This window comes from Hippoglossus stenolepis, chromosome 4 (genome assembly GCF_022539355.2).
Source record: "Hippoglossus stenolepis isolate QCI-W04-F060 chromosome 4, HSTE1.2, whole genome shotgun sequence".
Taxonomy (NCBI): domain Eukaryota; kingdom Metazoa; phylum Chordata; class Actinopteri; order Pleuronectiformes; family Pleuronectidae; genus Hippoglossus; species Hippoglossus stenolepis.
Window position 1 is genome coordinate 3,092,099 of NC_061486.1, and position 26,358 is coordinate 3,118,456.

At 43.4% G+C, this 26,358-nt stretch overlaps 2 protein-coding genes across 3 annotated transcripts in view; one reads left to right on the plus strand and one right to left on the minus strand.

Annotated features, from left to right (window-relative positions):
* Positions 1-1,409: 1,409 nt before the first annotated feature.
* galnt17 (polypeptide N-acetylgalactosaminyltransferase 17) lies at positions 1,410-17,188 on the plus strand. Its single transcript, XM_035155386.2, has 11 exons — positions 1,410-2,002; positions 3,714-3,897; positions 6,507-6,673; positions 10,672-10,846; positions 11,668-11,865; positions 12,000-12,117; positions 12,808-12,993; positions 13,220-13,357; positions 14,594-14,689; positions 15,353-15,514; positions 16,126-17,188. The coding sequence occupies exons 1-11, from the start codon at positions 1,759-1,761 to the stop codon at positions 16,258-16,260; spliced, it is 1,803 nt and encodes a 600-aa protein (XP_035011277.1). The 5' UTR covers positions 1,410-1,758; the 3' UTR covers positions 16,261-17,188.
* A 4,319-nt stretch (positions 17,189-21,507) lies between these two features.
* The window catches only part of caln1 (calneuron 1), a 54,457-nt gene continuing 49,606 nt past the window's right edge, over positions 21,508-26,358 (minus strand). For both annotated transcript variants that reach the window (XM_035153435.2, XM_035153434.2), the window contains exon 6: positions 21,508-25,122. In XM_035153435.2, the coding sequence (XP_035009326.1) occupies positions 24,995-25,122 (128 nt within the window). In that variant the 3' untranslated portion in view covers positions 21,508-24,994. The remainder of the gene's footprint in view (positions 25,123-26,358) is intronic.

The window sequence follows — 26,358 nt, forward strand, 5'->3', positions numbered from 1 at the left end:
TACCCCGACCTGGAATGGAGTAGCTATTTTTATTTTGTAAAATTTCCACTTTAAAAAATGTAAGATCTTCCACCGCCGGTAAAACTGAGACGGCCTGAGGCGACGGAGAGAAACTACTGGGAGTCACAGATCAGATGCTCTCACAACTTTTCCCTGCAGGCGAGTCTGTGGAGATCTGTTAATACGCATCTGAGGAGGCTTCAGATTTAGTGCAGAACTGGGTTGAGTCTGTACTGTGGCATTCTGAGGTTAATTGCATTTCTGAATATCGGTCTGCTAAACGTGATTTTCCCTGTGCTGAACTAACTGTTTAATTAACTATAAAATACATTTTACCCTCGTTACATTTATCGTTTGCTTTTTTATCGCCCGTACTGTTTTAATCATAGGTTTGTTAGTTTGGATCGTTCAATTGTTTACCAACTTAAAAAAATTGGTAACACACAAATGAAGTTTTTCTCCAAATTAAAGTGACCAATCGTGAAGATATAGCTTATTAAATTTAAGTTGAACAAATTTTATTCATTTGTGTGTTGCCAAATTGAAGCAATTTCTTAAGTTGTCCCAACAATTTCCTTATTTGAGCGTGTAAGGCCCATGAGTCGTGACTGGTTGTTAATATATAAGATATATAATATATAAGGTTATATAGGGCTGACAGCTGAAATAGCAAACTCTGGTTCATTTACAGTATTTTATTAATGGGCAGTATCACATAAACAAACAAAAAAAACCAATCACATTAATAATAAAATAATAATTATATAGTGCAAAATACTTGAATGCTCCCTTGGCCTAATTGGGTTCCAGTGATGAGACATCCCACCCATTACCTCTGACCTGCTGTGAAGTGAAACGTCGCCGGTTCCACGCCACGTTTTTCCCCGCGCCGTTACGCAGCGCCGTGCACGTTTCACGGGAGAATCGGAGGAAATAACAGGGCACAACAAACAAGAAGGGCGTGCGTGAATAACAGGAAAACGTCGCTGTGCGCTGACGAGGAAGATGTGAAGGGCAGGGAGGGATCTCTCTCTCTCTCTCTCTCTCTCTCTCTCTCTCTCTCTCTCTCTCTCTCTCACTCTCTCCTCACTCAGCGGAGGATGCTGCTGCCTCTCCAGCTCCGAACATTATCCTCGCCTCTGAGCCCCCGGTGCTGATCGTTACAGCGGGTGACGGCTGCAGGACGATGCGCTGAACACGGAGCCTGACTGGAGCGTCCCCCTCCACCCCCACCCCCACGAGCATCTGCGAGGATCCCGGTGCCCGCAGCGGTGCAGAGACACGCACCGGATCAGCATCCTCTCCCTGTTCAATTATTCAACCACGTATCTGTTCAAGCTCAACATATGCCGCCGCTGCCTTTGTTTACTCCCGTGCACCAGCTGAGAACCGTGGGGGGGGGGGGGAGGACCAGGCGGCAGTGACACCGCGGACGGACACCGGTGGTCCGGCGCCCCAGATTTCAGCAGAAGGGGGGACGCAACCTAAAATAACCCCGGTGCCAAACGGTAAGAGAGCGGACTCATGAGCGTGAATCAGTGCGGCGCGGCGCGGGGGTGATGCTGTAACATCTCTGCGGTGCATCTGTGGGTTTGACCCGGTCGGCTGCTGAATTATCCCTGCGGCTCTCTGCACGACGCACACCGAGGAATCCGTGACACATCCTGCGTCTCCGGAGACACCGTCTCTACCCCCCCACCCACCCCTGCACCCTCCTGCACCTCCATCACTAGAAGCCCGGACACCGGTGACTCTTTAATGGCTTTTGTGTTCAGGAGATGGAGGGTTTTACTCGTGCTCAACCTGCTCGCCGTTGCCGGCTTCGTGACTTTCTGGGCCAGGTGCAGCACAGGACGCATTGTCCAGCCCGCCGGTCCGGAGGCTCCGGCGGACTGGAAGAGGCCCCGGGGCAACGGGACGGCGCAGGGGCCCAGCATCAGCCATGAGGTGCTGCTGAAGAGGCTCAGCTCGCTGGAGGACGTGGTGTACCGGCAACTAAACGGTAAAGTGCAGGGGCAACATTCACACTGACATACCAGGTCAACCCCAAATGTGCCACAGCAGGAAAGGTCTTTCCTCCGGTGGCCATGACATGTGAGACAGAGGAAGAAAGTCCATTAATAACCTGGCACTTTATTTCAGTCATTCTAAGATAATTCACCAAAGATCTGAATCCACTTCACTGACCTTTTTCAAAATAAATGTCACCAACTGTTAAGAATATGCCAAACTCTGCTGCTCGGTGACAAAGATCAGCAATAACATTAGATTTAAAAAAGATGACTCAGCTCATATTTTCATATTGATATATATTTTACACATTTTATTTTGTTGAATAGCTTTTTCACTTATTGCTCTTGTGCTTTAGGTTCCCGTCTTTATCTTTCTGCTTGACCTACAGCACTTTTTGCTTTATCTATTTTTAATTATTTCTCATGCACTAAAAGCACCGATGCTTATTCCTTATATGTTGAAAACCTACTTAGCAATACATCTGATTCTGATTCTTCTAATCTAAGTGTCAAAGTTGCATTTAATTGGATTAAGTTATCCTATCCACTGCAAGAAATGACCAACATTTTAAATAAGCGTTATCTATTTAATGTATTTCCAATAAACAATGAAAAACTTTCTTTTAACCTTTCTAAATCAAGTGCAAAATTCACAATGCATATGTTTGTTTTCTTTTTTTTAATCTTTAAAATGGTTTCTGCAGGGTCCTGAAAAGTCTGAATCTGAATTTGGGGTCTTAAAAAGTCTTAAATATATAAAAATACTTAAAATACTATTTTCTTTTTCAGAGAAATGTTTCGGCCGCATGTATAGTTTGTAATGTTCTTTTTCAATGATATACAGATGTTAACACGCTGTGATAAAACTACAGACAAGACACATCTGGAACTGATAACTCCACTTGCTGTGGTAAAGAGGATCTCTGCCTGGAGTTTGACAGTTAACAAGGTGTTTCGTGGGATATACTCTCTAAACTTCACCTTACCTTCAATGTGAGGGACTCTGATATTCCCTCTTATCTGTCGTACTTGGCATATATTTCTTAAATTTCATTCATTATCGTCTTAGAAAGTCTTAAATCTCACTTGTTGGATTATAAACCCTGTTTAAGTATTGGACGACTTTATCCCCATGCAGCGAGGTGCAATGTTCCTCCCTGCAGAGGTCAGAGGTCAGAGTCGAGTCTTTCCAGGATTCGCTGCCTTCAAGATTCTTCAGCAGGATGTTTGCCAGCACAGAAGCAGGTGACATCCTGCTGATATTTGCCACCAACAGACATCAGCAGGGTGTCTCCTGTTGGCACATAGTTTACATTTAATCCCTCTGCCACCCACAAATACAATAAGTGTCACGGAGAAGAATCTCATTCTCTCCCTAATTTGAAATGGTAGAAAGCCTTGAAGCTTCGTTAGCGGATCTGCAATGAAAGGATTTGAAAGTTTTCGGACTTTAAACATCAAGCAGAGGGTTTCTGTGAGTGTAGGTTAAATCAGCGAGAAACCACCCCAGGATTTGTACAGTGCAGAAGGTATTCTCTGTGAATCTGTGCCAGCCTTCCTCAGCTCAGAAGTTCACCTGTTTCGACAGCCGCTGACTCCGTACTGTATGTCCATGTGAGGTTGGAGCTGTGATGGGGGGGGAGTGGCTCAGCCGGACTAAAAGATCCTGACATCTAATCTTCCCCTGTTTGCCTCGCGCAGGTCTGTCCAAATCTCTGGGCTTGATTGAGGGCTTCGGGGGCCGGGGTAAAGGCGGCCTCCCCGCCACGCTGGCTCCGCCCGAGGAGAGCGACGCCAAAGTCCTGAGGGAGAAATACGGCTACAACGCCTACCTCAGCGACAGAATCTCCCTGGATCGGACCATACCAGACCACCGGCCCAGCAAGTGAGACACTTTGAATTTCACTTTCACGCTTGATTCACGACAATGACATGAAACTGATTTTCTCATTTCTTAACCTTAACCATAAACCAACAAATAGCCTTTTCCCAACAGGGGGCACTCTCGCTCTTGTCCACAACCAACTGCTCTTTGGTTTCAAAATGTGTCCCCGTGACACGTTGACATAACTACAACCCTAACCTGGACCACTGACCCCAAATCAGCTTTTTCTCGATTGGGCAACACAGATCTTGTCCCCAATCCACTGGTCTTTGGTCTTCAACATGTCCTCCAGATTAGCTCTGTGCAGTGTGTTGTGTATCTCCATGCATGTTGCAGAGTCCGTCTCTGGCCCACATTGCTGGTTAAACGTGTCAGTGATGAGAAACCCTTCGGCCCATGGCTGCCACCGGCCCTGTGTGTGTGTGTGTGTGTGTGTGTGTGTGTGTGTGTGTGTGTTTTGCGGATGATGGTGCGGTGGACGGATCAGAATCCAGTGGCTTCGTTTGTCACTCGCAGGGTCTTTTCTGTGGGATCAAAGTGGCGTGTGAAGCGAGTAGGGGTGTGACACCTTCAGGCTCAGCAGCAGCAGCAGCATGGAAATGTGAGGAGCCTGTGGAGGCTGCTGTGTTCGTTCATTAATTCAAACAGCGCTTCTATATGCAGCTCTTTCTATCACGCCATCTATACGCAGCTGTCAGGGGCAATGTTGGGTTCAGTGTCTTGCCTAATGACACTTAGAAGCTGGGGATTGAACCACCGACCCTCTGGTTGGTGGACAACTCGCTCTACCTCCTAGTTTTTTGGGGATCTTCTTTAAATTTGTCTAATTCAAAGTGATTGACAGTTTGCATGGTTCGTATCATGAACTGATTCTTTCGGGCCGATAAGAAGCTGCAGTGCAGAAATGTAAAAACACGAGTCATCAAGTGATGAGCCGACTCCGACAGTCACACTCCGATCAGCCAATGAGGATGTTCCTGTAACGTGACGGGTTCACACTCTCACACTCTCTCCCCGGTCACGCTGCTCTGTTCTATCTGCCACACACTCCTGCCTCCGCCTGTTCTAATTACCAGGATCACTGTGGCTCCTCTGGCCTTGTACATTATGAACACGTACGTCAGTGGGATATGAATCAGCTGCATTTCAAAACGCTTCCTTCAGACTGTTGCACTGGTTGTTTTCCTCTGCGTTCTATTAATCTGTGAACTGTTTGTACCTTTGCTCCTAAATTCTGTGAATGAAGTGTCTGATTGAACCATAATTCGTTTGTTAGATGTACAAGTAAAACGTCCTTCTTGTGGAAAGTTAGGTCTCCAGTCTGGGTCATTCTGGGTCAAATCATCCCACTCTCAGACCACACACTCACAGATGTTGAAACACATGGACTCTGAATTTCATCCATCTCAGATTTACGTGAGATAAGAGTTTGATCTTTTTGGGCGGTATCTCTGACTTTGACTGATCGTGTCTCCCACAAACAAATGGTTCACTTCTCGTTTTACTGACATTTCCCATATTTATCTAAAAAGTACGTTGTGCCCAATGTAAAAAATAAGAGCGTTATAAGATAAATTTAAGATAAATGACATTTACCATGTCACAGCACCAAAAAGGGATTAGTAAAACACAAGGAGCTATAAAAGATAGAAGTATGTACAATATAAATAAAATACAGTAAAACAGTATATAGCTCATATATAGTATTAAAATTGCATTAACAGAAAATGCTTATTGCACCGTTAAATTATGAGTAATTTTATCAGTTAAATTGCAAAAGAAAAGGCCACGTTTAGAAATTCCTTTGGTGTTTGGTTTTAGATTCGTCGCTGAGATCATTAAATCCTTATTTACTGTTGTTGAACACGTGGGTTCAGGGTTAAAGGTCAAAGAAATACAACATGGGCGGAGAGCCCACATTTGTCTTGTTATCCAAGATGCATAAACCCTTGGTTCCATATGTTTCTGGTCCTGCTGTGATGATTTGACACGGAATGACCCATTTTAGTTTTATTCAACTTAACTTCTTTTGTTGGCAGACATCTCTGTTCCTCATGTTTAATCCACTAACAGCTATTTTTGAATCTGTTTCCTGGCAAAAAACCCTACAAACAAACAAACAACAGTAATCCGACCTCATGAATTTTCATGAAAATGCGGCATTCATTATAGATGTTCTCATAATTAACATTTGATTTCACGTGGCAATAAGATTATTGATTAAAGGAGATTAAACAAGTGCAGGAAGGCGTTTCCTCTCCCACTCTTCCTCAACTTAGAGCCTCAACCGACCTCTTTCCTCTTCATTAGAGCGCTTTAAACAAACCTGCAGTAAAAATAGACCTCCTATCTGCAGCTGACACACCGTGAACACGCCAATTTGGGTTAAAATAAAAAAATCCACGTGATGAGGAAGCGGCACATGGTTGCAGCCCTTCAGCCTCATCGAACAAGATGTCAGCCGCTCCACGGAGACGCTTTGTTCTTCTACAGGAACGATGGTGGACAAGTGAAGCGTGTGAAAGTGCAGAACGCACACGCTCAGTAGGTAGGCATGGAAAGGTTTTATTTTACAGATGGCGTGTGTGTGTGTGTTTGTCTCTTCGCAGATGCAGAAAGGTCAACTACCCCAGGGACCTCCCGCAGATCTCCCTCATCTTCATCTTCGTCGATGAGGCTCTGTCCGTGATCCTGCGCTCCGTCCACTCGGCTGTCAATCACACGCCGGCTCACCTGCTCAAAGACATCATCCTGGTGGACGACAACAGCGACGACGGTCAGTTGAGAGATTTCCTTCCACAAATCCTCCTCACTCGTTTTTATCTGAAGTGAGATACTGTGTCTTCCTGTGTGGAGACGAACGATAAGAGATGAGAGCAGCAGGTGGAGCAGCAGGTACCTGGGTCTGATACAAGGCCTAAACTCTACTGACTGTAACGGGTGAAGCAAAATCTGTGTTTATTACATATATTAATATCTAAATAAAAAGAAGTATATTGAAGTTATGAGGAGCTGAACATTCAGGGAGAGATTGGTTGTGTTTTTTGCCAAGTAGTGTCTTTAAAATGATAATTTGTACGTTACGGGAGATAATGATAGTTTTTATCCTGTCAAGAGTGAGATGACGATATTGTTCATTGGCCTGCGGGTGGTTATCTTAGCTTAGCTTAGCACAAAGACTGGAGTCTAACGTTAACAACATGCACCTGACAACACGTCTGAGAATCCAACAGATTAACTTGTTTTATCTCTTGTGCTGAAAAGCCTCATTTCGCCATTTTACTGGACTTCTCATGTTGGACTATATGTCTTGGCTCCGACCAGTTGCCAAGCAACCAGCGCAGACTTGATGAAGTAACCGATGTCAGCGGGTATTTAACAGAAAGGTGTGGGTGTGGTGTCAGTCTAATAAACTAATGAAAGTTATCGTCTGTGCCAGAGAAGATGATATAAACCTGGGATCCAGATGTTATCATCACCACACGGAAAATAATCCTCAACTCTTTTCCATGTTGAAGGATTGTTTGTGTCAACAGCCTCTGATTTCTAACCTTAAAGATATAAAACACGTTACAGACTCCAACACAACACAGAGCCTGTGATTATCCCCGTTTCACTGTGACATTAAAGAGTTGCTAATGGGACGAGGGCGTCAGACTCTGACAAGGTGACGAGCGTCTCCTTCACAAAAGCTGCGGTCGCTGCTTCAGCGGAGGTGACTGATGGGGCAGCATTTTTGCAGGGCAGACAGATTGAGGCGGAGCGCCACAATTGGATGTCACGGCCGAGATGTCCCCGTCTTATTTATTGGGCAGAGCCGTCCGGGAGATGGAGGGACAGAGAGAGACGAGGGGAGGAGGAGGTGAAATCAGGCCGAGCGAAAAACGAAAGAGGAGCTAAAGGAGAAAATAAAAGAGCGAGAGATGTTTGCGTTGGGGAGAAATCAGGAAAGAAGGGATGAGAGTGAAGGAGAGAGCGGTCAAGGAAAGAAAGAGGTCAAATGCTTTGAAAATAGGCAGAACGAAAAAGGAGGGCGGAGGAGGAAAGAGAGAAACGGAGAGGAAGAGGCTTGTGAGAATGAAAGGAGAGTCTGAGAGAGCAAACCAGGCCATTAGAGGAAGTGGCAGAGTGAGGATGAGAGACAGAGAGGCTCTAAGATAAATGAGGTCGGACAGAGAGGAGGAGAGAGTGAGAGAGAGAGAGAGAGAGAGAGAGAGAGAGAGAGAGAGAGAGAGAGAGAGAGAGAGAGAGAGAACAAGGGACTGGAGAGACAGAGAGGAATCTAACAAAATGGAAATAACAAGAGAGAGCGATGAAGTGGTCAAGGCTTCAAAGGATAAAGCCACTAATGGTCTATTTCTCTTTTTGTTGACAAATCCAGTAGAAACAGCAAAAACCTGCGATGTGTTCGTCTGTCACTCAACACTTCATCTGTCACTCAACACTTCATCTGTCACTCAGCTTCTAACGGACGACACTAATCTCTAAAAACACAAATACATGGTTTCATTTTTCTGAAAACTACAAGATCTGAGTGTTGTGGTGTTTTTTTAGAAAATGATATTCAAGTAGGAAATAATAAATCATGTATTGTGTTGGGGACCAGTTGGAATGTTTCAGGATTCATGTTGGGTCTTATTTTTGTAGTTTGTGTCTCTGCCAAGTGTTTTCATCTGCGTTTGTTTGTCTGTTACTTACCAAGATTACAGGAAAAGTACCGGATGGATTACTATGAAACTTGGTGGAAGGATGTGGGTCAGGAATCATTTGTTGTGGATCCAGGAATTTTTTCTCACATCTCTTTAAATTGTCAGATTGGGTGTTCAGCGAATCATTCGTGGAACTAAAGATGAAAAATAATCAGGTACATTTAGGGAACTGATATCTCAGTCTTCTCAGAAACAAACATCAGTGTGATAGAAAATATCTATATTTGAGAAAGATTACTTTGAGGTGAACTCCCCCTGTCATTTCTTTGTTTGCTCCATGTCCCATCTGCTAACATGGAGGAGGTGCGATTTAGAACCTATATGCAAGTAGCCACCAGGGGGTGATGGACATGGTTCGGCTTCACTTTTGGGAAACTGTCATGTCTTCCATCCGATATACAGTCTATGATTTGTACAGTCAATTATTTCTCATATGTCGACATAGAGAAAAACATAAAGACTTGATCCTTCAACATGAGAGAGAGAGAGAGAGAGAGAGAGAGAGAGAGAGAGAACGTGTTGCCACCACTCCTCACCCCTACACCTCCTCCTCACCCCTACACCTCCTCCTCACCCCTACACCTCCTCCTCCCCTACACCTCCTCCTCACCCCTACCTCCTCCCACCCCCTCCTCACCCTCCCATCTCTTGACGCTGCTGATTGGCTGAGACGCAGCGTTCAATCACACGGAGGAAGAGATGGCATGCAAACAAAAAGCAGTCACTGCCTGTGTGAGTCGCTCGGCTCCATGGCCTTGTAGTGTACACAGCTGAGTGTGTGTGTGTGTGTGTGTGTGTGTGTGTGTGTGTGTGTGTGTGTGTGTGTGTGTGTGTGTGTGAGGGAGAAGAGACAGCATGGGGAATGAGTTTGTGATCAAGAGTGTGTGTGTGTGTGTGTGTGACAGAAATAAAGATGCAGACAGAAAGAGACGGGGAACAAAGACGGAATGAGAAATGTGTTTTGTGTGTCAGGGAATTTAAAGTGAGTGTGTGTTTGTGTTGCAGAGGAAGGAGGGTTGTGAGTGTTTGGGTTCCGGGGGAAACGGCTGATGAGTTGATGGGGAGATGAAAGTCGGGAGTCGGCGTTGACGCAGCCCAGGAAGCCGCAGACTCCCCTCTGTGTTGTTCCAAAAGCACAACTGTGTCACCTCTCTGTTCCTCTGTGTGTCTCTTTATAACAACTCGTTGTTGTGTACATGTGGATGAGCTTTTTGTGTTGGCTTGTCAGCAGGATTACACAAAAAACAACTGGATGCATTAACCAGGAAACTTGTTGGAAAGATGTGGTGGGTCAAAAAAAGAACCGAGTCCTTTTTAGCGTCAGGGGACAAATCCAGAAACGTTTTCCACTTTCTTTAACATTAATAATAGAAGGTTTTTCAATATTTTAAACCTTTTTCCCCAGAGAATATTTTGTGGATCTTGACGAACACAAAAATCATCACATTTAGAGGACACACATTTATGAGTGTGTGGAGTTTGATTCAATTGAAGGAGCCTTTTCAGTTTATGTGTGCTGGTGCTGGACGATGGCACGACGACAACAGGGAAATCTCCTAAATCTTAATTGGCTAAATAAATAAATAATATAATCCATCATTTAGTATTCAATGATAAATTTCAGTGTGAATTGTTTTTTATAAACACCATAAAAACCACTTTCAGTGCTTCTGAATCACATTTACGGTATTTAAACATTTAGTGTGGAGCTTAAATGCGGTTTCTGCTCGTACAACAGTTATCTCACTCAATCGAGGTATTTATGAGTGTCATACAAAGATGTAAATGTCTCTTGTGAATTTTATAAATGTCAAAACTGTCATATGGAATTTATTGGCTACTTCTGATCCTTAATCTGTGGGATGTTGACAGGCAGGAACATAAAATGTGATTCTTTACTGAGAGCTGTAAAGAAATAATCTATGTTTGTACCCTCTTCTTCATTCGAAGGTCAGGGTCGATACCCAGGGTTTCATTATGTTGTTCAATGACTCGTCAGCATGAAGGACGAAGCCGTGATCTCAGATTTAAAGAGCGTCTCTTTAACCTGTCGTTCAACCTGCAGAGCAGCTGAAGGGACCTCTGGAGGAGTACGTGAACAAACGTTACCCCGGCCTGGTGAAGATCGTCAGGAACCAGAAGAGAGAGGGACTCATCCGGGCCAGGATCGAGGGCTGGAAGGCGGCCACCGGCGAGGTGACGGGATTCTTTGACGCCCACGTGGAGTTCACGCCGTCCTGGTGAGTTATGTCTGGAAGACGTGACAGACAGCCGCTCTTACAAAAGACGTTTTGTAAGAGCGTCTCCGGAGGATGTCCGCAGGATTGAGCCGGGACTTTTCCGGACTTTATACCAGTGAGCTGGATCTATGAATATTTGAAGTCAGTAATTCAAAACGAAGGAATCTGAATTACAAATCGCGATAGCTGCAGAAGCAATAATAGACTTTGCGCTTTGTGTTTAAAGGAGAGTTTCACAGTGTTTTACAGAAACGCTGAACGAGGGAACAAGGGAGAGACGAGGCAGCATAAAACCAACACGAACCAATTTCACACCTGAGAAGTTAAAGGATATGGAGGAAGGAGAAGGGCAGAGTCTGTAGAAGCAGGATTTAAAGATACTCTCGAACATAAACCTCCATTAAATAACAAAGAAAACAGAAACACAGCAATAAAAGTCAGACATTTGTAGGAAGTGTCTTCACAAACGCACATTTGAGGAATAATTTCAAAAAGGCGTACTTGAAACACTTGAATGCTTCAATTCTGCCACATCCCGCTGACACCTCTTTGTGGGTCTCACATTGGTTTTTGCAGCCCAGTGTGTGCTCTAGTGTGTGTGTGTGTGTGTGTACACAACCCAGTTCACTCAGCATAAATAGAAACATGCCCTCCAGAGCTGCACTCAGCTGAATCAAATAGAATCAGTAATAAACTTGAGGGACTTTCTGACTGTGTGAAGCAGGCGAGAGAAGAGATCGTAAGAGAAGCCGCACGCTGTGGTGTGTGTCTCTAAAGTGCATGTGTGTGTGTGTGTGTGTGTGTGTGTGTGTGCGTGTTAGGGCCGAGCCGGTCCTGGCCAGAATAAAAGAGGACCCCAAGAGGATCATCTTGCCGTCCATCGACAACATCAAGCACGACACGTTCGAGGTCGAGCGCTACGAGAACTCGGGTCACGGCTACAACTGGGAGCTGTGGTGCATGTACATCAACCCGCCCAAACAGTGGTGGGACGACGGGGACACGTCCGCCCCCATCAGGCGAGTCAACCTCATCTATTAAAACACACGCACACACACACGCACACACACACACACACACACACACACACACACACACACACTTTCTTACACTCAGCCTCACAGTTCACACCGTTGTGTTTTCCTAACTGCAGGACCCCCGCCATGATCGGCTGCTCCTTCGTGGCTAACCGCGATTACTTCGGCAAGCTGGGCCTGCTGGACTCGGGCATGGACGTGTACGGAGGAGAGAACATCGAGCTGGGCATCAGGGTTAGTGTGTCACCTCCTCCTCTCGCCCCCGCTCCCCTCCTCCTCACCCCCCTGTAGGTTTAAGTGGAGCAGTGGCCACCGTCGCGTGACACCGCTGATAAACGAGGTCCCATTAAGAGTTCTGCAGGAGCGGCCCTTTGTCTGCAGCTCTCAGCCGGGCAATGGAGATAAATAGGTCACATGGAGTGGGAAGCCACTGAGATGGAGTTTGTAATCGTTGTACAGGGTTATTTTAGGTTTTATTTTGAAAAGACTCTGACAAAGTATTTGTTCCATGCGTTTGACTTTTAGAGCTGATTGATGCATAAACCAATAATGGAGATTGAAATTTTCTGAAACCAATATATCGGGAGATGGAAAGATGATAAATAGATTATAGACGATAGATATTAAAATAAAATGATCCTGAAGATGTTGTTATCAAAGCCTAATGACAAAGAAATGTAATTCAGGCTTTTCATTTTACAGTTTAAACATAAATGTTATTATAAATAACCATAAATGAAAAGAAAACACAAGAACAACCAATAGAACGTGAAGAAAATACAGATATTTTATATTTTATATATATATCCTTTTAATACAGACTTTTCTACATTGTTTACTCTATAAAAGAAGTTAATAGCGACAAACATAAACACAGATCATGATAATAATAATGAATATAATAATCATAATATCTCCCTGTAGGTGTGGATGTGTGGAGGCAGTATGGAGGTGCTGCCTTGCTCAAGGGTGGCTCACATTGCACGGATGAAGAAACCGTACCACAGCAACATCGCCTTCCACACTCGGCGGAACGCTCTACGTGTGGCTGAGGTCTGGATGGACGAGTACAAATCCAACGTGTACCTGGCCTGGAACATACCAATGGAGGTGAGGGGGGGGGGGCAACTTGGCTTTTATGGAAATATAGAGTACATTATATCCAGCTGTGAAGTAATAATACTTTTTATAAGTTGAAAACTGGCCGAGTCATTCATATCTCAGTGGTAAAATGAGCATTTGTGTGAATTTTTCTTGTTATTTTAAAAATTCATGTGAAGATAAAAGGTCTCCGTAAAGCAAACACTTCCCATAATGCCTTGCTTCACCGACACAGAACCACGGTATTGATTACGGAGACATCTCTCAGCGGGTCGCCCTGAGGAAGAGTCTGCAGTGCAAGAGCTTTGAGTGGTACCTTGACAACGTTTACCCGGAGATGAGGCGCTACAACAACACGCTGTTCTACGGCGAGGTGAGTCAGCACCGAGCGTGGAGGAGGAGCCGAGCCGCAGAGGGGAGGCTTGGGGCATTTGCACAAAACCACTTAAAACAAATAGAGAGAGAGAGAGAGAGAGAGAGAGAGAGAGAGAGAGACGGCAGCAGGAAAACACTCCACAGTGTCTGAGCTGTAAAATGTCTAAACTACATGTAAACACAGATCTTTATTAATCTGTAGTGTTTGTCTGTCGTTGCGATAATTTGTGCTGTTTTTAATCCAGTTTGGATCAAACTGGTTGAGTTGGGAGTCAGGACATTGATCGTTTTCCACATATGTCAAAGGTCAAGGTCGCAGCAATGGCGTCTAAGTTTCAGCCCAGTTCTTTAGCATGGGAAATACACAGACAGCAACATATACTGTCTTAAACTAAATAAAACTAGAACTGTGGAGAGCGTAAATCTCTGCCGAGGCCCAACAGTCCCCGTTAGACGCTCATAGATTTGAGTTTCCCTGCTTGTGCCTGATTCTTCTCACAAAGATCCGAGAGTGATCCTCAGAGACACGAAGGAAAACGAGTCCTCGAGGTTTCTTCTGGTTAACGAGGGAGTTTCTTTTCTCTCCACAGTCGCCCAAAGTGCTGCTCGTTGTGGGAACTGTTGGTTTCTCCCGTAATTGTTCAAGGTCTCGACCTCAATATGTAAAGTGCCTTGGGATAATGTGCGTTAGGATTTTATTGCCTTATAAATCAAATTGAATTGAAATCTTGTGAAGTTCGCCCTCTGGTCCAGATCTGCACCGAAATGTAATGACTTCCGTCCTGAGTCATACCGAGTGTCACGGTAATCTGTTAAGTAATTTGTGCGTAATCCTGTTAAATATAAAAAAAAAACTGAGAAAACACAAGCTCCTCTGAGGTAAGAAAACAACACTGCATTGATATTCATTGCTACCCAACACACACGTCCTCAAAATATATATATTACCCTCATTTCAATCTCACTTTACAGCGACGTTTTCAGTGTTTTTCAGGCCTGCAAGTCTGTTATTAAAAGTTAAAACATTTGATACTTAAACATTTAAACACTGCAGCACATTTGAGATATTGAATCGTGGCTGTAGCATCTCTCGAGGGCAGTTCCAGTCCCGCACATAAATACACAGGGACAAGGTTTTTGTGAAAATACCTAAAGACTCTGAGGTTGGTCAGATTACTCGTGAATATTGAAGTGGAATAATTTTTCAGCAATCGATTCTCTTTCCCGATTTCAGATCCGTAACTCTCGGGCGAGCCATCTGTGCATGGACCAGGGCATGAAGGAGAACCACACGGCCACCCTGCACCCGTGTCACGGCTGGGGTCCTCAGGTACGAACGCCGCACGCCACACGCCACACGCCGCTTCTCTCGCCACAGCCTGAGCTCATTGTGTTTCAGCAGCGACACCATTTACTGCCGAGCTTCTCCCACAGGCTCAGAGGCTGAAAACCCTCTTAGGAGGAGCTTGTGCTGTCAGGATGAAAATTTAAACAAGTTGCACTTTTTGAGCTGAAGTCCTGAGTCAGCCGGCATCGGTCGCTCGGCCGCTCGGCCCCCGGGACAGCTCTCTTTTTAGCTTGCAGTGGTAAACAGGTGCTTCGGGGAGGCAGCTCTTGTCTCCGCTAGTAAAATGCTAAAAGCAAACGGAGCTAAATATAAATGGTGAGAGCTTCGAGATATCACTCAGCACAAAAAATGCTTTTCTGAGGATTTACTTTGAGCGTTAGTGCAGCTACAGAACAACACATGGTCCTCACTGTACACACACGTGAGACACCCATCTCCATTTGAAACATGTTCCCATCGATCCCAGTGAGCGAAACACCAGCTGCAGGGGAAAGTTCCTGCGTTATTCACAAGCTGAATGACTCTGAGGACAAATCAGCTCAAAGTTACTAAGAGATGCAATTTACAGCAAAACGCATCTCCAAGTAAAAACTTCACTTTTCACGTCTGCGACTCGTCTCACTGTGTCTCCGTCTGTGTCCTCAGTTGGGACGCTTCAGCAAAGAGGGGCAGCTGTTCCTCGGTGCTCTGGGCAGCACCGGCGAGGACACCCGCTGTGTGGTGGACGATCAGGTCAGCAGCTTCCCTCAGCTCCTCAACTGCGACAAGGTCCCGAACGTGAAGCAGAAGACGTGGCACTTCTCTCAGGTGAGAAGGAACAAGAAGGTCACTGCGCTCCGTGCAGATAAATCATTTAAACCTTAAAAAAAGCAGACGTGAGAATGTTGTTCGTGGCCTTGAAGAAGATCAGACCTCTGCCTTGTGAGAGTGTTAGTAGATTCAGAAAGTCCCGTGTTCCTCAGACCTTTGTGTGGCTCGTTTAAACACTAATTCTTCAACTAATTGACTCATTAACCTTAAATGAGCCGGTTTTCAAGTCGTGGCTTTTTATTTTCAGTTTGTTTACCGTCGACACATTTTTCCATCAGTTCCACTTGAGAAACCCAGAAAACTCAAGAGTCAAAGCTTTTAGTTGGAGGATAAACACAGCGTTAAATAAACCTGATACTCAAACGTGAACTTGACCAGGAGCCGACGCAGGGACACAAGAACAGGTGAGACAATGTCTGTAGCAGTTTATAACAGAGAGAACTGCAATAATCTGTGAGGACGTGAAGACCTGAGAGACAATCTTCAGTTTAATGATGTTTCTTACCTGGAAATCACACCAGTGTTAATGTCCAACATCTGTCCACACCTGGCCTGCCAGTAAAACCAGTTCCAACCTCTCTCTCTCTCTCTCTCCTCCTGCCCTCCAGAACGAGTCCATCATAAATCGAGCGTCAGGACGCTGTGTGGAGGTGGTGCCGGCCAACGTTTACTTCGGCAACCTGCTGGTGCTGCAGCCCTGCTCCGGTCAGCGGTGGACCATTAAGAACACCATGATGCAGTAGTCAAAGCGGCGAAACGTCACCGGGACCAACGAGACGAGGCTCAGGGGCGGCGGTCTGACCTCAGCTCGGCCGAGCCGCGGCCGACGAGGCGGACGCTCCTCGTCTTCAGGAAGAGACGGAGACGCGGTGAATGAGACGAGCTGCTGAACGTCTCGGACAGGGACACGGGTTTTGTGGGAAATGGTTTCTTTTTTTTTCTATTTTACAAACTGGATATTCAACATGATGCAAGTTTTGCATGAGAACTGTTTCTTTGATCATCTGAATTTGACAAACTTTCAATGTGACGTTGCCATAAATCCTGTCCGTGCCACAGTCTGAAGTGTCCAACGCCACCTTCGTTCATTCTGTGTTATGAAATCGTCTATAAGGAATAAGACACCTGGATTTAAACTTGCACTGACCATAAAACACTGGTAGTTTGTTAGGTTTCATCCGTGGCTCCACATTTTATCCGAAGACAAAGAGCGACCTTCTTATCGGGCATAAATCCACGTGAATTATGCATTAATGCCCCAAAAACTGATTTATATTTTCTTCTTACAAAAGTCTAGACCTTGTAAATATTTAATCTGACCAAAAAAAAAAGATGCTAAATAAAGTATTGGGCCCTGGGTTTTTCTCAAGTTAGTGTAAATCACCTTGTCGAGGGCTACTGGGCTAAATCATGGTTTTCTATGTGGTGGATGTTTGTGTCTTTTCCCATCATTCTTACTTCGAGCGTTCTGTAGCACCAAATGCAGTACATCCTGTAGCATGATTGTAAGTACTGTATGCACACGGGGACGAGGTTGAAGTTGATCTGTTCCGTTTCTAGCTGAGTGCCATAACTGCTGCAGACGGCCAAAAACTAAAGAAGCACTTTTTTTGGGGGGGACGACGAGCTGCAGACGACGAGGCGGAGGTCGAATCAGGATGACCGGTGGTGGTGGTGGTGGGGGATCTGAGGTCACTGTTGTCAAATGTGTTCAGACGTATATGATGTCATGTCTTCAATTAATTCAATGTTATCAGTTGGATTTTTGCTCCTGAAATCGTCTTCCAATAAACAACTGGTTTCCTGGTGTTTGTTTGTTTGTTTGTTTGTTTGTTTGTTTACAGGATTACGCAAAAACTACTGATCCAGTTTTCATGAGATTCTGTGTGTGTGTGTGTGGGCGGGGGTCATGACCTATAAGAAAGAAGCTATAGCCAAAGATTAAAGATGCAAATTTTCATTTCAGTCGATATCGATAGTTACGACGATTAATATCAAATCAGAGTCTTGCTTTAGTTTCAAATGAGAAACACTTGATAAACAGCAAAACAATTTGAAATCGGAGGGCGATCAATATGCATTACACCCCCACTGTTCTTACATCATGCATAAGCACTATATCAATATATTAAATCTTTGCTATACAACAACTGACGGAAATTCTATTGCGACATTTATTGTTTCCACCCGTAGAAATATGCATTAAGTTTTGGAGCTGGTAAACTGGCTTCTCTTTAAAATGTCGAGATAGAGTTTGTATATATATATATTATTTAAATCCCATTTCCACAAATCACAATTCTCCTCATTGATCTTAACAAGGTGTGAAATCCTCGCCTCTCAACCCTCGACTACAGTGAGGAAAGAAAAACCTTTTATGTTTTGAGTTTCATTACATTTGAATTCTCAGTTCCTTGGCCTCATGTGCAACTGTTATTTTAGATTTTATCGATAATAAATATTAAATAATTTTACTAAACGATGTGTTTACTGAACTTTAGAGCTTCAGACTCAGTTGCCAGCATGTTCTCTCTCATTCTGTGACCCGGCTTATTGAACATATCCTTTAATATAAACCAAACACATCGCCCAGCCTCGCCTGTGGCAGCCTGACGTTAAAACCACGATGGTTTAAATATAAGTTCTGGATGGAGCTGTACAGCAGCCGAGCGTCCTTGACCTCCTGCTGGTTCCTGTGGCTGAGCTGCTCGGGAGGAGGCCTCAGCTAAATGCTGGAGATGGAAATGAAACAGGAGGAGCCTGCCGAGCACAAGGGCCTGTTTTCAGCAGAGAGCTGCTGGAGAGGCTGCAGCGGCTCTGGAGGACAGAGTCTGCATGTTAACACCCCGCTGCTGCATCACAGGTCTGCTCGCCACTGCCCGACGCCGACTGGATTCATCGTGATATATATATATATATATATATATATATATATGATACATATGATAATATACAGTGTGTGGGTTAAAATCCTGATGTAGGTCAGTCAACGCTCTTTGTAAATAACAACAAATAGAGTTTAAACACATGACTTGTGTACATGTGACAACTTGACGTGGGGAAAATGAAGGTTACATTTACAAAAAGATGAAATTCCAACCAATTCAAAAACTAAAATACAACAATTGGCAATAATTGGAATTGCTTCTTTATGTACTTTAGTTTGGTTCAATATTTGTGAGTGAAATCCTTCAAAATAAAGCAAGGAACAACAGTCCCACTACATCAAGCTGCACCACACACACTCAGTCCCCAAAAGATTTAAATATTTCATCAAAAATTAGTTATTCTCTGAAAAACAATGAATATGTAATATTATATTTATAAACCCTATCTCACAACATAATTGAACAGGTTCCTCCCTGAGCCCCAACACATCCTTCCATCAACTTTCATGGAAATCTGTAGTTCTGGTGTAATTCTGCTTCTAAACACAGATTAAAATAAATCCTTCTTAGTCTCGGTTATAACTTCTTAATCTCATTTTGGAGGTGAGATCTGTGGTTTGTTTATTTGTGAGTGAAATCCTTTAAAATAATAAAAAGTTATAATAGTAAATTAAAGTTAGTGTGATCCCACCGAGCTGTGTCTTATATCTCTGTTTGTTTACCTGACTGCAGATCTGAGTCACTCTTCATCTTCTCTCAGCCTCCTGATGAAGAGCTGCTATTACCTGTGTCGAAACAGTTACATCATTAATATATCTGACAGAAAATATGCAGTTTATTTCTGTCCACATGATCAATTTCTACAAGAAATCTGTGCAAAACAGAAAAGCATTAAGGAACAGGAAACATTATATATATGTATATAGAGTAAAAAGGTGCTGAGGCAGCAGCTTCTTGACGCCTGCTCCTCTTACACAGAATTTATAATATAAAAATAATAGCATTTCAGTTTTGTATTCAGCACCTGATTGTTTTATATTTTATGTTTTTAGTTCATCATATATTTGTCCTTCCCCTTGTTTTCTTACCTTTTCCCCTGAGTCCATTCAAAGTCATTCTAAACAGTTTGTTCACACACGTCTTATTTTAAAGTAGAGTTTCATTATCAGAGCCTGATGCTGCCCCCTGGTGGTCATAACGTTTATTTACTCATGATTCTTCACAGATGACAGAAATCACAAAGCTCTCGTTCACAGGAACTCGGTGTTTGTTTTGATGACGTCGAGTCACTTTGGACCTGAAACCTCCGAGTGTCAGTTTGTTCACTTTGTCTTTGGCCTGATTGATTAACGAGCTTTTTCATAATCTCCCCCTCTTTCTGTTTCCTCAATGCTTTTGTTAAAAAAACAATTTTCCACAACAGGAAACTTATTTATCGAAGATGCATGGATATCGTTCTAGAAATGTTATAAAAGTTAAACCTTCAGGAGTAAAACACTTTTAAACCTAAACTGAGTGTGGAAGCTTTCATTGAGGCTGTTGGTCAAATTTGAGCCTCAGTAAAAAGGAAGTTGAGATTATCCTGGAAAAAAAACACGTAAATTTCATAATTTCATATACAAATGCATGTTTATAAGTTGTGTAAAAATCAATTAGACTCCAGAGAATTTATCAGCAAACATCTGCTCCACAGTTGAACGGTCAAGCCTGTACGACTTTATTTCACTTTTACAGTATTACATGGCCTCTATTCTCCGGCCTCCAAACATTTTCATAGAAATATCATTATTTTCTCCACATTTTACTGGAATATATCTTTGCTTTTGTGTCATTGCTTCACTTGTGTAGTCAACACGTCACAGTTCACATACAAACTACATGATTATATTAAAGAAAACACGCGACCAAGAGTTAACTTAGTTATTTTTTTATTGCGTTGTTGGATAAAACATTGTTGAACTGCTCATTTGTTCATACTCACCACGTGGTCCTCTTATCGGAGGCACCATGTTGGACAAGGTGTTTGAGAAGCTGCCACTTCCTGGTTTGTCCCCCCCCCCCTTTGTGACGTCATCATGACATCACTGGGGTAAAACCAAGTGAAGGGGTTTTCTTTTTCTACCGGAAAGTTTGTTTTTGTGATTTTTTCAGACAATAATAGTTATTATTGTCGTTTATTTCCTTTAAAGGAGCCATTTATAAAAGTTAATGAGCTTCTATAAGTGTAAGAAAAGGTTTGAGGATTTCCTGAGCAGTGAGAAGACTGCGTGTGATGACCTGCTCATTACAGATCAGACTGGAGGTGTTAACGTGCACACTATATAAAGAGCTGTGAGTCAGGGGAGGGGCTGTGCTGCTGCCACGAGCTCGTACCTGTTGTTTGAGTTTTTCTTAACTTACATGAAGTTCGAGAGCTGTCAATAAAACATATTCACCTCTGAACCAACAAGAAGTTGGAGCTTTACCCTCGAGTTACAACAGAGGAATGAAATAATAAAACAAGTTGTCTGTGTACATCAAGCAGAGAAACACAGAATGAGTCTTTACTTATATATATATATATATAATATATGTATAATATGTATTATAATTCTGTGTTAAGTGAACATATTTTTTACTCTGTTTTACTTTAAACAGTTCACAAGTTCACCAAAGCTGCTTTTCGCTTCAGCACAAGAAAGGAAGCAAATGTTTTATTACATTTTGGTGCAGATGCAGATCAGGGTGCAGTGGTTTTACTTTCTTTAAAATTGAGATCTGGCACTTTTCAACATATTCATAAAACCTGACATGTTTAGAGGACTGATATTTATGATTGTGTGGAAGTTTAAATGTAGTTTCATTAGGTTGCTGTTGGGCCTTAATGCTCTGTGAGAGTCATTCAGATTTTTAATTACCCCATTTACACTGAACACGAGATATAAAATACAGAAAGTCACTAAGGAACAAATCTCACAATTTAACTGTTCTTATAAAATTCAACATTAACGTGGAATTAATAACTTGTATATTTTTATTATTGCTAACTTTACATTTCAAAGACGATCCTGCAACCAAAGTGTTTAAAAGTTTGGTCCACGTGTAAAATAAAACTGAAACACATACAAAAAACACTTTTATTGCATCAATGCTTATTCCTTTGACTTTTGTACAGAGTTTCATATTTACAGGTTCATAATTATTAGGCCTCTAATAAATAGTTCAACTGAAAGTCTCTCTCTAGTCTACATGTTTAAATATTGCACATGCAAAGTATGTGTAGTATGTGCTTGTCTAGTAGATTATTAGCTTTGTACAAAGTTACATGACAAAAAAACAACATGGGACTCGACTTCCCCTTCAAAATAAAAGTCTGCTTCAACGATGGGGACGTGCAGCCACTGATTTGGGGAAAAGATGGAAAAGACAAAGTTCTTCTCAGAGAACAAATAACATGAAACACTTTCCAGTTTTAACACGACAGCAGTGACGAGTGCATGTGTGAATGTGGAGATTTCCACCAACACTTTAAAACTTATTATACTTTCAGGTAAAAAAAAAAGAATAACACCAGTGTGACCTACGGGATTTCAAATTGTACAATTGATAAATCTTCTGAGAATGAAAATCCGTTCCTATAAACAGACGAGTGTTTTTACATGTGTGTTTCGGTTTCGAGTGCTGCTCTACCCAGTGCACATAAAAATCATCCACATTTAATATCTGAGAGCCTGACGTCACATCCCCATAGTGCTTAGAGAGTGAGACACACACACACACAGACACACACACACACAGTGATGGGACATGAACGATGTGATCTCCCCTTCACCTCTAGATGGCACTCTTGCACAGACCTACAACTGTGTGATGTCATGGGAACGGATGACAGGTACAGTGCAAAAAAAAACAAAAAAAAAACACAACAACAGGAACAAACCAAATCCTACATGACAGAGAAATCTGCCAGGAAACAATGCCCCGTTTGATCTTGTGTTCCCGTGCGGCAACAGGGAAAAGCCTCTGTGTTGTATTGTCTGCTTTCTCACCTCCGGGGAGTTCTATGGCTTTGGCAAGAGGGTTGAGAGGAAGCAGAAAAGGGGCCTTGGTGGTGGAGCGGCCGCCTCCTCGCCCACCGACCTCCCTCCCTGCGCCTCTGGACCCCAGTGGGCAGAGAGCACCAACAGTCATGCGCACACAGAGACACTGGACATCACCCCGAACAGACACGTGAGACACTTCAGACGACGGGCGACGGTATTTACAGAAGACAACGACTTGTTTTGCATGCACTCGATAATATGGGTGTTCTGCGACCCCGGCCGGGTTGACATGTTGAGATGAGGGTCAGTGCAGGAGTTCAGAGCCGACGAGTCAGTGCCGTGAGAAACCTCCGAAACAAGAATCTGCTGCAAAAGTATTTGGAATATGTGAGTATTTGACGTCTTTATCTGTGATGTGACATCACGGGACAGGGAGGGAGCTTCCAAAGATCAAATAAAATAAATATCGTGAGCGTTAAAGTTACATTTGGTTCATCTTTTACATCCTCAGATCTTCTTCAGGCTGCAGTGTTTCATCTATATTAATACAACTTTTCATCAAAGCTCTTATGATGTATAATGTAGACTTCTTCTTATCGTCTGTGATGAAAACTTGCAAATATTCACAACTGACAGAAAAATATGCAATTTTTTGCTTAAAAAGTGATTAAATTATTAAAAGTACAGATAAATTGATAAATAATAAATAAAGCTGATAAAGGATTTTGTGATAAGGTGGCTTCATTTTGCACAATGACTTTAAAATGACAATCTAACATAAAGGGAAACAAATGATGCACAGATCAGAAATCAAATATTAAGCTTATTACCACCGCCAAGGAGGTTGTGTGTTCACCCCCCCCCCCCCAAACAGTTTGTGTGTTTGTTACCAAGATTACACAAAAACAACCGGACAGATTTATACTAAACTTGGTGGAAGGGAAGAAATCAGGCATTTAGAGGCCTGGTATCTATGTGTGTGGAATATGCTGCAGCTGGATGAAAGTGATTGAATCTAAGGGTCTTATGGGCCTCGGCTGAGGATGAGCTCTAGTTTTGAGTTGGAGGAATCTGAAGGGGATCAAAATTTATCACAAGACTAAGATATATTTCATGCAGAAACAGAAAATCCACCCTGAAACACATCTTCACTGTGTAAAAATCCTCTGGTGCTGATGGAGAAACAACATTTATCCTGTTTTTTTATAGACGGTAGGTAGAAATCTGTCATGAATTCAGAAGAAATCACAGTCGCACGCGTTTCTTATTCACAGCGTTTAGAGTAAACGCTGCATTTCAGGTTGTGTCGAGTGGAGAAAGCTCTTTGCTCTTTAGCTGATATGTTTGTCTGTTTATGTCCAGAGACATTTGGGGGAAATGGAGGAAAATCTCCACGTGAGGGAAAAGAAGACGAGACAGACTGAGACAAAGAGGATGGACCAAAAAAACTTGAATAAAATCTTTGTGTGCACTGAGCAACACAGACAGATTACATCAGTGACTGCGTTTCCATGGACACCAACAATCTGATAAAAGACAATAGTCTGAATAAGACAAAGATGTAAAGTTCTGATTATCTGAACCAGAACAAGGTCATTTTGGAAATAAGCAAATATCAACTTTAGACATATAATAATATTCTGATTATGTTTATGTCTTGATATAACGTCCTATTGTGGAGTTTTCACAGCATTCTGCCACATTGCCATATTTTTATTTATTTATTCAGAATAAGGTCGATAGTGTGAACATTAGTGTCCATGTAAACGTCAGTGAAAACATCGCAGGGTGGATTTTCTTTCCCGTTACTAATAAAGACACAGAAACCTCTTCTTTTACACTTTGAAGTCTTTAAACTAAACAAGTTTCCAGGAGAGAGAAGATCCACAACCACACGTTCAGAGCCGCTGCATCCATTCACCGGCGCCACGAGGCCGGAACACCAGCCTGGATTCGCCTTTTTAAACATCTCACTCGTTGCCTGCTTTGGTTTGTCGGGCGGATGAACTGAGGCCAGCACCTCCTCCAGCCCCAAGAGGCAGGAGTTGAAAGTAGAAAGTTGCAGCGCTGAAGTATCGTAGCACCGCAGGAGCAGCGGCCTGATGCTGTACGCATCCTTCTGCTTGAGTGGCGCCGAGCTCCGCCATCTTCTAGAATGAGAGGGCAACTGTCCCTCTCTCTCGGCGCCGGTCGCTCGTCAGACTCCTGGCGGGTGACACATCTGCACGCGTCACATCTGGCTGGAAAAGAGAAGCAGCTCTGAACTTCTGCACTCGACGTCTTTTGTGTACATTTGTTTTATTGCATCGGGGAAACAGAGAGGACGTTATGTGTGATGTCAGCCCTTGAGTGTCCCTGTCAGAGTAAAGTGGGAGGAGTCCTGCATGACTCCTCATGCTGGCTTCACAGTTTCATTGGACGTCGAAAAAAAAACAAGAAGTAAATTTTGAAAATGGATTTTCGAGTGTCACTCCATGTGGTTCTGTTCCTGTCCGCGGGGATGTGACCTCACCCACTGGCATGCACATGCAGGCTGGCTCGTCACCCCCCGCTCACAGTGGGCACGGCTACTCCATGCCGTTCCTCAGCATCTGATTGGCTGCGATGAGCATGACGCTGATGATGAACGCCATGGCGAAGGCGCAGATGAGGCTCTTCCGCACGCACGTCTGGCGGTTCTTCTTCGCGGGGTGAACTGAAAGAGGAACAAGAGAAAGATGAACAAGATGCTGAAGGGACATTTTCATAAACTTCACTAAAATGCTTAAAAAATGCAAATTTCAATCTCAATGTTTGATCCAAATCTTCTCTCAAGGTTGATATCTATTCATAAATCCGTGTCGACTGTCGGGTGAAACTCTCCGCTGCGTTTCAGAGCTCAGGACCAGAACTGGACGTGTGATCTCACGTCGGTGTTGCCAGGCAGAACTAACAGCCTCTCTGGATCCCAGCTGAACGAACAGCGGGAAACCAGAGAATCAGAATGAAACACTCAGTGTGACAGTGCTACAGTCAACTGATGCATGTGGATGCACAGATGGACACATCAGAATAGATGGTTTACATTGAGATCTTGTAATTTACTGTTAAACAATCCTTTAAAGGGGAATTCCACTCATTTTGCATTAGTTCAGTTATTAATGAGGAGCAATATTCAGCATGTGACACCAGTTGCATCATAAGACATAAACCTGATGATGCACTCAAACTGCATGTGTGAGGTTTGACAGACGTGGGCAGATACGATCTAATGGACGATGCTGTTAAGGTGCAGAAAAAACGTTCTCATTCATTAATAGAGATTTTGATTATTATTTTAACCATCCCAGGTAGACTTACCACAAGCTACAAGACTGTGAAACAATGTTATTCTCTCCTGGAAGCCACAAGTCTGTTTTATACCAACTTTTAGAAAAATGTGTTTACGTGCAATGTCAAGGGGAAGCACTACACTACCCACAATCCTCAGGGGTAAGAATAGGGACATCTCTGATTGGTGGAGCTCGCTGTTACTGCTAATTTACCATGATTACAGAACACACTCTCCAAGTGTCATAGAGACCTTGATACCGTGGCTCCAAATTACCTCAAAAGCACAAGATGGCAGGACCCAGAATATTTCAATTTCCTCTTTATACAATGAGAGGAAGTGGAGACATGTCGTCCATCTTTATTTACAGTCTATGGACCGTCGGCCACTGGACAACTTTAAAGACTTAAGATATGAGAGTACAAATGAATAATGACACGTTGAGCTGGAGGTCATTACGCAACAAACCCAAGCTGACACTCACAATCACATTACAGCCGGCCGCGCTCCGTCTCTGTGATCATTTTCTGGTTCAATCATCGTCCGGCGCCGACCGGTAACTCAGCAGCAGGCGATTCCACCGGGCCGCGGTAATTAGGGGAGCCGGGCCGATGAACCCGC

Coding starts and splice junctions, on each gene's coding strand:
- galnt17 (XM_035155386.2), top strand. CDS start 1,759: ATGGCTTTTGTGTTCAGGAGATGGAGGGTTTTACTCGTGCTCAACCTG. Junction 12,994..13,219: donor CCTGGAACATACCAATGGAG/GTGAGGGGGGGG, acceptor TCACCGACACAG/AACCACGGTATTGATTACGG. Junction 13,358..14,593: donor ACACGCTGTTCTACGGCGAG/GTGAGTCAGCAC, acceptor TCCCGATTTCAG/ATCCGTAACTCTCGGGCGAG.